A 12,805-nucleotide genomic window follows, 5' to 3' on the forward strand; every position below is an offset into this window, starting at 1 on the left:
GTACAGGGGAGGAATCAGGCCATACATTGGGCAGGGAGTGAATAGTGATTTTTAGCTTGGACATGTACTATGGGAATTAGAGCAAGATAAAATTCTTCATTTTCCTTTTCTTTAAGGGCATGATTTGCAAATAAATGTCCCACATATATCTGTGTTCAATGGGTCATCTGCTTGTTGGTCTACCTGTATACAATTTACTATACTGTCTCTACTTATTTGACAGAGTATAAACACATAAATATTACATAAACAAATTTATTATGCAAGCACACACTTGGCACTGTGCTAAGTACTTTATACATATTACTTGACATAATACTTTATATTCTTGCTGCTCAGAACGTGTTTTACACAGCAGCAGCATTGGTACAACCTGGGAGTTTGTCAGAAATGTGGAATCCAGACCCACTCCAGACCTATTGAATCAGAATCTGCACTTGGACACACATTAAAGCTTAGAGGTTAAGTAATGTCACACGATGGTTTCCCTGAGAATTGGAGACAAAGAGAAATTTATGAGAGAGATTCTTGGGATTAATACCAGGGGAAAGAAAGAGGGAAGGAAGGAAGCAGGATTGGACAGATGAAGGTGGGCTATGATGAAGTTTTGAGGAATTCCTCAGCTGACCCTTCAAATAGTACTGAAGTAGCGGGGAAGGGGCCAGGCCTTCAGAGTCTTATTTGATTGATCATTGGATGCAGGTCTCCTGGAATAGGGGTGTAACCCTGCATGAGAAAGTTCTCTCAGCTGAGGCAATTCCTGAAGAGGGTGGAGAGCTGCAAGCAGCATGCCCAGAAGCTGGGGAGTTCATCCAGGAGGATGATGCATGACAGGATATACTACAAGTAACATTCCAAAGTTGCCCCATTAATAAGGGGTGGAGCTAAAATTCAAACTCGTTTTTATCGGAATTCAGACTGCAAAGCCTACCGATTACATTAGCAGTTTCTGACTGACGCCTTAATTAACTCAGCTCATATCCTAGCCCTGCTCCTCCAGTTCCCCATGTGGGCAGAGGGTGAACACAGTCTTAGAACAGGTGAATAGTTGCTAGGCTCGGAACTGGGTACTCTGGGTGAGTCAGGCCATGGGGCTGAGTTTCTCCTCATGCCTAGAAATATGTTCCTTGGAAAAATACTGTCACTTTACTTATAGCTCTCCACCCCAAGGAACAATTATGTTACCTTAGCTCATCTCTTCTGATGAGCATAGAAAGAATAATATATGTGATTATGTGTCTATGTGTGTGTATATTTCTTTTTATGTTTCATTACGATGAGAAAATTTCTTTTCTCTTTGAAGCTTCCTGAATTGCTATCTCCAGCAAACTCAATAAATATTTTGGTGTGAGGTTTCTAAATATCTTTTTTTGGAAGCAAAATAACAATTTGGTGTTTATTTTTGTCTTTCTAAACCCTTACTTTCAAACATCTTATAAAAGCAATAGTAGCCTGGAGTGATAAAGGTCTTTGAGGCCCAATGTCTCAGAGTTCTTGAGGATGATGAATGTTGCTCCAACATCTCTCTCAACATAGAGGGGCCTACAGATGAGTGGTGGATAACAAATAAAATGTGGAAGCCATCACAAGCAAAAGAAGATATTGGAGTTTGCTGTTTAGTCATATTTTGATTGATTGATCTTAGAGTGATGGCCACAAGACAGAGCTATGTAGCAAACTAATTTTTGATCATTATCTATTTGCTTCTCTGATTTATGAAAAACAGTGAAAAAATGAAAGCCCAGGCTTCCAAAAGTATTTAAAAAGTATATTAGCTTAATGTATTTTGGTACATGAACTAAAAGTAAAAAGGAACTTGCTTTTTTCCCTGTGTCTTATGACAGCAGTCCCCAACCTTTTTGGCACCAGGGATTGGTTTCGTGGAAGACAATTTTTTCACAGACCGGGGCGGGGGAGGGGGGATGGTTTCGGGATGATTCAAGAGCATTACATTTATTGTGCACTTTATTTCTATTATTATTACATTGTAATATATAATGAAATAATTATACAGCTCACCATAATGCAGAATCAGTGGGAACCCTGAGCTTGTATTCACATGCCACACACTGATAGGGTTTTGCTATGAGTCTGCAAGCAATCGATTTATTATGGTCTCTGTGCAGTCAAACCTCTCTGCTAATGATAATCTGTATTTGCAGCCACTCCCCAGCGCTAGCATCACGGCCTCAGCTCCACCTCAGATCATCAGGCCTTAGATTCTCATAATGAGCGCTCAACCTAGATCTCTGGCATGCACAGTTCACAGTAGGGTTCGTGCCCCTATGAGAATCTAATGTCGTTGCTGATCTGACAGGAGGCGGAGGTCAGGTGGTAATGCGAGTGATGGGGAGCGGCTGTAAATACAGATGAAGCTTCACTCCCTTACCCACTGCTCACCTCCTGCTGTGTGGCTTGGTTCCTAACAGGCCATGGACCGGTACCGGTCCACGGCCCAGTGGTTGGGGACCTCTGTCTTATAACACTAAATATTTAGGATTAATCATCCTGTGAAACTGACAGACATGGGCTGAAGACTGCATTCAAGATTAGCCTTTCAAAGTCAAGCATTTCTAGGTAATTGCATAACAACTAATTGCCAGCACCGGACATTCAGAAAACCGTGCCTGTTTAGGGGAGGGAGGTGTGGGGTATTCCCGCAAAGAGCATCACAAAATGTGGAATTCAAGTGTACTAACTAAAGTGAGAAATCCACTTAAACTTGGCAGTATATAGTAAAAAATCTACTTTTGAGGCAGAAAAAATTAGACAGCACTGTTTTACAGAAGATTTAATCACTACTTTTCCATTTAAATAATACACTAACTAAGGAATTAGAGGTCTGAGTTGATTTCCAAGGTTGGATTTTGGGAGTGGAGTAACTTTGAAAAGTAAGATGAGCCTAATTCTCATTCATACCTTCTATTGATTCTATAGCAACAGAATTTTGGAGCATCAGAGTGAACAAAAGCCTCTGGAGCTGGTATGAATTACAGATCCACCATTTACTGGCTGTGTGACCTTGGCCCAGTTACTTACTCTTTCTGTTTCAGTTTCCTCATCTATAACATGGGGTTGGTAATAAATCTGCTTCACAGGGCTGCTATGAGAATTTGGTGAGTCATTTGTAAAATATCTAGATAGTGCCTAGCCCATGATAAATGCTATGTAAGTGTTTTTGAATAAATGAATACATTGAAGAAGCAGGTATAAACTTTTCCAACTAGACATACATTCTGATTCCTCAGTATTTGCATAAGGGATTGATCACTGTCTTACTTGTTGCCCCAGGGTTTGTACATACCTTGAATATGATACAAATCAGTCTCTGCTATGTGTAGTGGAATACAGATTTGTCTCTCATGTTATATGTGAGCCCCTCAAACAAATATATTCAAGGTCATTGAGTATATTATTATTATTATTATTATTAATTTATTTAGTTAGTTTTTTGCGGTACGCGGGCCTCTCACTGCTGTGGCCTCTCCCGTTGCGGAGCACAGGCTCCGGACGCGCAGGCTCAGCGTCCATGGCTCACGGGCCCCGCCGCTCCGCGGAATGTGGGATCTTCCCGGACCGGGGCACGAACCCATGTCCCCTGAATCGGCAGGCGGACTCTCAACCATTGCGCCACCAGGGAAGCCCGAGTATATTAGTTTTGTAACCCTGACATTAACATGGTTTCTAGTTCATAGAGGTATATTTTTAAATGGCTTTTGAATAAATCAATAAATAGAAAACATGCATGCTTTTCTGTTTTGCATTTGTGGTGATAGTAGAAATGTATTCCTTTGGTGAGAGGAGAAAGTATTTTTTACCTAATCTTTTGTCATATTTTCTTCTTTATGTGGTCCCATGCTTGTTCAAAAGAGAATAAGCTTCCTGTTCTTGTTGCTTTTGCAATAATTTAAAAACAAATTTAAATGTTAATTCAAACAAGGAATAAGTTTGACTTTGGGAATACACATCGAAATCTCAGTGGCTGAAGAATTATTACACAACCAGCTGGCTTGGCTTCTTAGCCCAATGCAAGGAGTTTAGAGTTGGCTTTCACCAGAGACCCTTGTGGTTGTTGTTGTTGTTGGTGGTGGTGGTGTGTGTGTGTGTGTGTGTGTACATGCTTATATTCAAGTGCATGTGTTATGAGTGGTAAGAAGCAGTGTTTTATGGAAAGCCATTCTCTCACTGGATGAAAAAGGAATGAATAGTCACACTCAATGAGTTGACTGATAAACCTACTTTTCAGGAGGTATTATTGGATTTTCTGTTAGTTGAGAAGAAAAATCGATTCTAGTTTAACTTTCTATTTTTAACAATTTATGCTCCTCGCCTTTTTTAAAAACTCAAATACGTTCTACTGGAAATCACCTGAACCAAGAGATATTTATTTTGTGCAAAAGCTCTAACAATATGAGCAGAAACCATTATCTAGTTACCTACAAGAAGGTTGATTTTGTAAAACTAAGACTTGGTATTATGTATAGCATTGTTTTTCATTTAACAATATGAATTTTTCAGCTTTTGAAAAACAGTAAATAGGGAAGGAGATGAAAAATATACTCCTAAGAGAACAAGAAAAATTTTCATACATTTTACACACCTATAACACTCATAAAAGTTATATGAAATATTAAAAAAAGAATTAGTGAAAAACACTTGATGACGGAACACTCCTAATAAATGTTTAACTTTGAAATGAAAACACTTGGATTTAAGATGTAAGATTAATCATTATCAGTTACAATTAATATACAACATAGATGCTAGACAACATGGCATAATAAAAACTTACATACCCCAGGTAGTACTTGCAATGCATTATTATCCATCCACAGCTCCCTTAAATTTTGTATTTGATCCAGAACTTCAGGCTAGGAGAGGAGTAGGGAGAAAAGAGAGAGGAGAAGAAAACTAAATTAGTCTTTTCTTGTCACAATATAAGATGTAATTTCTTCGATCTGGAACTTTGATTTGGGAATCTAGTGTTAATCCTCTAAGAAATTCCAAGTTTAACAGACCTCTTCCAGCAAAACTGGTAATCCCTGAGGTAGCCAACCTAGAATTTATGTGGAAACAATCAGAACAACAATAATAAAAGTTAAAATCTATTACTCTCCCTTAACACCCTGCAATTATCCTTTGTAGTATTTATTATACTCTACTCTGTCTTCTTCACTAGAGTATAAGTTTTTGAAGGGCAGAGTAATGTTTGGTTTTTAATCACTGTATCCTCATATCCCCATTGTTTGCTATGATACTTGGTAAATAGTAGGTTTTTATCATATGTGTGTATTAACACCATACACACAAACATCTCCCCCCCTCGCCCCCGCTCCCAGGCATTACATTACCATGATGTGATAATAGTATAAACCCACTCATTTCTTATCTTTTCATTTACTCAACAAATAATTAGTTGTTGAATAGTGAGGATGCCTACTATGTGAAACACACAGTGCAGGATCCACAGTTATTCAAACTCAGCTCTTGCCTGGAAGTAGCTGATGATCTAATTGGGGAGACAAATGCATATAAATAACTAAAACATAAGGCATCATATGGGAGAAAAGAATAATGTAGAGAAGTCCAGAGAAAAAAGAGAGATAATATAATCAAGGTGTAACCTACAGTGCATAATGAAACACTTTTAACTCCCTAACTAGAAGCTGTCTCTAACTTCTATCTCCTGGGCAGCAGACTATATAGAGAAGATAAGAGGTTGCTACTGCTGCCAGCATCATTTCTTGATTTATGATGACCTCTTGCAGTTTTCTTTTCAGAAATCATCCCCTCCCTCACCCTAAGGCCACCTGCTTCCCTTGAAGTTGAATCCTTTTTACCACTTCAGGGAACTGACAAAGGCCTAAGCTAATTAGTGCATTATCTTCACCTGGTCACAGGGTTTGGCTCAAGGATCCATTCAGAGCAGATAAGAAGAAATGGTTCTCTGACTGGGACTTCTGGGGAAAAGACTCTTGCTCTTGACTGCTGGATTTGAAACTGGAAGGGTACAGCCTTGGGGGCTTCAGGCATGAGGAAAGGGGGAAAGCCTGTTTGAGTTAAAAATGGATCCTGATGACATCATATAAGCCTAGAATTAAGCCACACCTGAAGTCAGATTTTTTTGCCTCTTCCAACTAAAAACATTATCACTGAAAGAAGATACAACCATAGTGTAATAAAATTTGAGACCTAATTAGGAAAGCCAGTGTATTTGATAGAATACTTGTGGAAAAGAATGGAATTGTATCAATGTTACTATTAGACTATTGATAGTTGTGGGTCAGTACAATACACTTCAGAGACTTCCAGGACTACTTTAGCAATAGTCTCTGATACATTTAGCCTGCAATTGCAGTGGAACGTGGTACTATTCCTGGGAGAAGTTTAATTTATAACAAGCATCAAAACTTAAAGTTACGACAGGGAAAAAAAGGACTGCATGAATAAGTGCGGGGGGATACTTTGTGTAGGAAATATTCCACTGTCACTTAGATCATAGGGAACAGGCAGTGAACTACTCCATCTCTGTACTGGAAAACATCAGTCACATGATGCAGTTTTTCTAAGCCCAGGCATCATGAAGACTTGAGGAGAAGAGAAAGAGTTGCATACCTGATAAGTTCAACACAACTTTATGTATGTAATAAGATAGAGATTAGTGTATAAACTTGAAACAATGAGCCTTATTCAGGATGGAGTAGATTATGCTGTGGTAACAAATTAATCCTGAAATCTCAGTGTCTTAACACAACAGGATTACTTCTTACTCTCACTATATGTCCCATGTGGTTTTCTGCCCCCATGATCTTGTGTTACCTGCAAATCAAGACTTCCAGAAGAGCCAAAGCAGGAACGACTATGGAAAACTAGCCACTGCTCTTAAAGATCTCAGGCTGGAAGTGACACTTAACACTTCTGCTTATAGCTCATTGTCCAGAACTCTTTATATGGCCAGGACCTAAGTTTAGGGAAGGCTGGGAAATGTAGGAGGAATTCATGGAATATTTGGTGAACACTACTGCCCCTGCCACACAGTGACACCATATGAGAAAAAGAATGACAAGAAGGAATATGTAGTACTTTCATAATTTAGTTATCCCTTCATTCAGTAAGTACTTATTAAACAGCTTCTAAGTTCCAGGCACTTCACTAGAGTCATAATGCATGGTATGGTCTCTGCCTTCAAGAAACCCATGGTCTATTTCTCGAGCAAACTTACAAAGAACAAATACACGACATTATGGGAATATAAAGAAGGGGGTACCTATATGCTTTAGTATTGAGGGAAACCAGACATGGATTCATGGAGCTGAGATGTGAAGGAGCTGGGCAGAAGAGAGGAGAGGAGAGGAAACACATTTTAGCCAGAAGCAGAGTGGTAAGAAACAGCACGGTGTAGGAATGGTAACAACAGGCAGTTTGCTTTACAGGATTGTCAAGTTTAAAATGGAGTAAGTAGCAGAAAATGAGGCTAACAAAGGAAGGTGCCAGTCTGTGAAGGCCTCATGTTTTGTTAGGGAGATGGGACTTTATCTTATGGTCTAGAAGCATAAAAACTTTCTAATGGAAAGTGATTTTGGCAGATCAATGTTTTATATGTATCACTCTATCCTGGTGGAAAAAGGAAACAGAGAAGCCAGAAAAGCTTATTAGGACTAGTAATAAAAGAGATAATGAGGAATAAAGAGAAGTTGGATTCAGAAAACGTTTAGAAGATGCATGTCCTCCAGTTTCCCAGTACTTAGTAGTGCCACCAATGGAGGTGCAGAATTTGGAGGTAGGAGATTTATGAAAGAGACTGAATTTAATTTTGATCATGATTAGCTTTAGGTTCCTGTGAGACACAGGTGGAGATGTCCAGAAATCAGGTGGCTATTAAAATCTGAAGCTTAAGGAACAGGTCTGTGCTAAGGTTGTACGACTTAGGCATTTTGTGGAAATAGAAACCCATGTGGATGAGCTCCCTACGGGGAATGTGAAGGGACTCAGAGGTGCAGGTGACCGAGGAAGGAGCCCTGTGGAACACTAACACTTGAGAGTTGAAAACGGGAAGTGTTGCTGGCAAAGCCCATGAACAATTCCCGAGAAATAAAAATAGGATCTTGGTAATAAACTCTAACCTTTTTTTCCTTTGTACTTCGTCTAGTTTCACTTGCTCATAGGGTGCCGGGTGCAGAGGCCTTGCCCCCCGCACTTCAGACCAGAGTTCCTCGTGCAAAACAGCTGCGCCCAACACCTCGGCTCTAGGCCGTGTGCAGAAGTGCTGTGCATGATACCGAAATCCAAGATGGCGGCAGTGGGTCGCGTGCAGAGACGCTGTACCCAGCACTGCCATCTGGAGTGACTGCCGGGAGGAGCACAGCTGCACCAGACCCAGGAGAATGCTGCCCCTGCCCTGCTGAGGAGACCCCTATGAAGCAGCCCAGCCCACAGCCCGTGCGGGAGAACTTGTGCTCTAGGGCACGAGCTCGCACCTCTCCATTCTCTGATCCAAGAATAAAGCCTTCCTTTGCTTCGGAACCGAACTCAGTCTCATTCTATTGGCACAAGCAACACCAGGCAGAAGGACCCTTGTTGGGGCCCGACTCGAAAGTGTCAGTAACAGAAAGGCAAACTACAGAAGAAGGCAAGAAGAAATGGAGTCCAGAGGAGTAAAGGGTTATTAAAGTCCAATGAACAGAATTGTGTTAAGAATAAGTAAGTGCACAAGAGTATCATACACTGGAGAAGTGTCCAGTAAAATAAGAGATGAAGATGTCCACTCAATTTTGGAAGTAGTCACATGCTGGTAACCTTACTGATAGCCATTTCATGTGATAACTGTATTATAGTGGGTTGAAGATAAATGAGGCAAATAAATGGGGACAATACAGAGAGAATATTCTCTGTAAAGTTTGGATGAGAGGTGAGGAGAGAAGTTGTGGCGCTAGGTAGAAATTGAGGAAGCTGAGAAAAAAGAAAGCTGATAGGAAGACACTAGCAAAGAGGAACAGATTAAGGACAGACAAAATGGTATAAAATTAATGGAGTAAATTCCAAGAGGTGACAAAAAAGATGGGATTGATAGCACAAAAAGAGGGTCTGCCCTTGAATAGAAGTGAGACACCTCATTTGCTGAGACTCAAGGGAAGGTAGTAAGGTTGATGTGGTTGTAGGTGGGCATCGTGGGGGAAGGCTGGAAGTTGAGAGAGAGCATGTCTGAAGGTCTCAAATTCTCTTAATGAAGTAAGGAGCAAGGTAATCTGTTGAGCTGGCAGGGCAAGAATTTTCTATACGAAGTTCATACTGGAATCATTGGAGGGGAATCAAAGAGGAAATTAAGGGCAATCAAAAGAGCTCTATCAATGGTAACTATTTTAACTTTTGGGGGAGCCAGGTGGGAAACTGACAGTCTAGGAAAAAACAGAAGAAATAGGAGATTTCAGGTTTCCATGAGGTCAAAGAGGAGTATAGTAGGAGTGACAGATTGAGAGAAGTAGGATAAAAAATTACAATGAGAAAGCAAAAGTTCAGAGTTTAAGATTTCTGAAGTAGTTCCAGGCAATGAAAAAATTCAAGCTGTAACCCTGGGTAGTATGACATCTTGGTGTGTGTGGGCAGGGGAGGAAGCTGTGGGAACATAAAGTCTTGCATGATCTCTAAGGATTTGGGTAACCTTTGGTGGACTGCATAGTTTGCTCCCTTGGCTGTGTTACACAAAGTGGCAAATAAAACTGATCAATTATACCTCTAAAATACCTCTCACAATGGGTTCTACTGGGGACCCTAGACATCTAAGACAACTAGGAGAGGGATTACTGATGCTAACCTATATTTCTACTTTATTTCAAAAGTTCTCATTTAATTTATTTAATAATATAATAAGGTAATAAGAGTCCTACTTTACAGATGAAGAATCCGATAATCATTTTCTGGGGAAAATGAGAATAGTTTGATGAGGGTTGCATAACTGCAGCTGGGATTATTACTCAAGTCTCCTGGCTCCAAAAATGACATCATCTTACAGCTTAAGACTGAAATTCTGAAATAATGAAGAATGCTGGTGATCACAAACGCTCAATAAAGAAAGTAAAGCATATGCTGGATTTCTAAAAAAAGATAATATTTGTATTACTGGATGTTATAATAAAATGTGTCACAGAGGAAATTTCAGCAACTTTCTAATAAAAACAGAGACAAAATGTATTCAGCAGATCAATACATAACCTTGCTGAAGCAACATGAAGATGCAATGACGTCTCATGACCAATAGACAATTTTAAAGTGGATCTCGGAGCTAAACTAAATGGCTTACACCCAACCAAACACATAAATTGCCTTTTTCCAGACCGCTTAATTTCATTCTCAAAGTCAATTGTTTGCATTAAAAATGAGTGAATTAAATCAAAATGGCTTGGCATATTCAATGCTGATGAAGGTGCTGTGAGCTGGACACTCACATAAACTGCTTTGATGATTATAAATTCATCTGGTCTTTTAAGAAAACATTTTCAAATATGTATCTCAGTTCTCAAAAGTGTTCACATTTGCTTTGGGGCAACTATCTTACTGAAATCATCTGAAATATGGAAAAATCTTATTGCAGAAAAATGTCATTGTAGAACAATTAATAATATTAAAAAGTTGGTCACGCTTTAAATAAACTATAGCATAAGGAAAGAGATAACCAAATTATGATAAAATATGTTGGTATAGCATACAAAAATGAAAATGAATTATCTATATTTTTATGTAAGATATACCTTGCAAATAATAGAGAATGAAAAACAAGTTTAGAAAATTCGTATAGCACAAATCAATTGAACATAAATTTTAAAAAGTTATATATTTATGAATACATAAACATACAGTAAAAATAGGAATATATAGAATAGATGCACACCAAATTAAAAATAGTAATTGTTCTGGGATTGGAGTAAGAGTAGGAAGGAGAACATAGAAGACTTCTACTTGATCTACAGTGTTTTATTTCTTTACAAAAAAAACCTAACTCAAATACAAAAAATAGTTAACATTTGTTCCTTTTGGTTGGCAGGTGTTTAATATATTACTTTAAAATTTTTATATTTTTATATTTGTTTTCATTTTTAAAACATTAGAAAAATTATGATGGAATAAGATTAATTTTTTTCTTCATTTGCATTTCTTCTGTATTTTCCAAATTTCCTACAGTATATAGGCATTAATTTAATAAAAAATTAGAGGACATTTCAGTGTCTTGTCTTACATTTACACTTACCTAAACCACTGTAGAATTATCTTTGAAGTGATCTTACTTTTATTAGCTGAAATGAGCTAAGAAAAGGGTTACATCAGTTTTAACAAAAATAGAACATATATTTTCCATGACTACAACAAATTCAAATAACTCCTGTCATGTATATGCAGTTTTATTCTGTTTTCTTGATATGACTATATGTGTTACTTTTATTCCACTCATTTCGATTATAATAGAGTTTGATTATATTTATTTATACACCTATTAAATTTTTTCTTCCAATGAGGTTAAGAGAAATGCTCACTGAAAAACATAACATCTGACATTTATCTAATTTTATCAAAATTAAACTAGGAAACTTTAAAATTTAAAATGAGAACTTTACATCTGAAATGTCTTAAAATTGTTGAGATTACCTGGCAGATACTGTAATAACAAAACTTTGTTATTCCCAGAAACTATGCAGAACTGGAAGGCAACAGTATGGAACCTGCTTCAAAATGCTGACAAATACACTAGAAAGTGGTTTCTCAAATCAATAAAAGTGTAAAATAACCAACGCAAATTTAAAAAATTATATTCTCCAATCAAAGTGACCAAATTATGATATTTCATTGAGATGTTTCAGTTATTATATTTTTTCTAAATTTTGAGATCAATACTTTAAAGTATTATTTTATTTTTTTTTACTTTTACCATTTTTGTTTGATAGCGTTAGAGTTTGCAATTTGCCAAGGAAACATGACTACATTTTAAGAAACTTTCCCTCATTTTCCTTCAATTTTTTATTTAATAATACACTTAGCTTATTACCAGCTCTATGGCTCTCACAACTGGGAGATCTTTTATTTATGAATCCCATGGTGCACTGTTGAAACTTTCTGATACACAAAATAACTAAAACTGTTCAGCTCTTGATGACAAGCCTACTTGTTCATTCTCTCAATTGTTCTGTCCTATGTGCCTTTAGACTGTTTAACTTCTTCAGTTAATTTCTTTGGAGATAAAAACGTTAGCTCCATAGAATCCGAGCCTATTTCCAGTTTACATTAGTTACATGTTTCTCAATTTTATTTCAGATGTCACTCCTACTAAAATGTTCATAAATTTTAAAGCTTTGGTTTTGGTTTAATTACTGCAATTAGGTAACATGTAGGAAAATATTTTTATATTTCAGAAATTATTGAACAAATAAATAAATAAATAGGCATTCTTAACAACAATAATAAAATGCATTGCTGAGAAAACCAGATTAATTTATAATTAATTAAAACACTTTCAGCCATAAACTAATAGGAATATTTTAACATATATGTGAATGTAATACATTCCATTTAAATAATAAAGTGAATATATTGATGGCACACAGGAAGTAATCCACAGACGACATGATGTCGAGAGGGAGAGACAATCCATTAAATGACTGAATTAGTACCCGAAATAATCTGAAAATATTGGAAGACTCATTAATTTTCATTTGTTTATAAATACATTCATTCAATCAAGAAGTACTATGTATCCCATGCAAAGAAGGCACTATAAAGGTCTTTGGGAATTTAATGCAGACTGTAACAGAGCTGTCCC

General features: G+C 37.5%; 1 protein-coding gene across 14 annotated transcripts in view; it reads right to left on the reverse strand.

Moving 5' to 3' along the window:
- The window catches only part of LRRC7 (leucine rich repeat containing 7), a 499,495-nt gene that overhangs the window by 149,211 nt on the left and 337,479 nt on the right, over window positions 1–12,805 (reverse strand). For all 14 annotated transcript variants that reach the window (XM_028489260.2, XM_028489268.2, XM_028489261.2 and 11 more), the window contains one exon: window positions 4,797–4,871. In XM_028489260.2, coding sequence (XP_028345061.2) covers window positions 4,797–4,871 — 75 coding nt within the window. The remainder of the gene's footprint in view (window positions 1–4,796; window positions 4,872–12,805) is intronic.

Source organism: Physeter macrocephalus, chromosome 4 (assembly GCF_002837175.3).
Source record: "Physeter macrocephalus isolate SW-GA chromosome 4, ASM283717v5, whole genome shotgun sequence".
NCBI classification, from domain to species: domain Eukaryota; kingdom Metazoa; phylum Chordata; class Mammalia; order Artiodactyla; family Physeteridae; genus Physeter; species Physeter macrocephalus.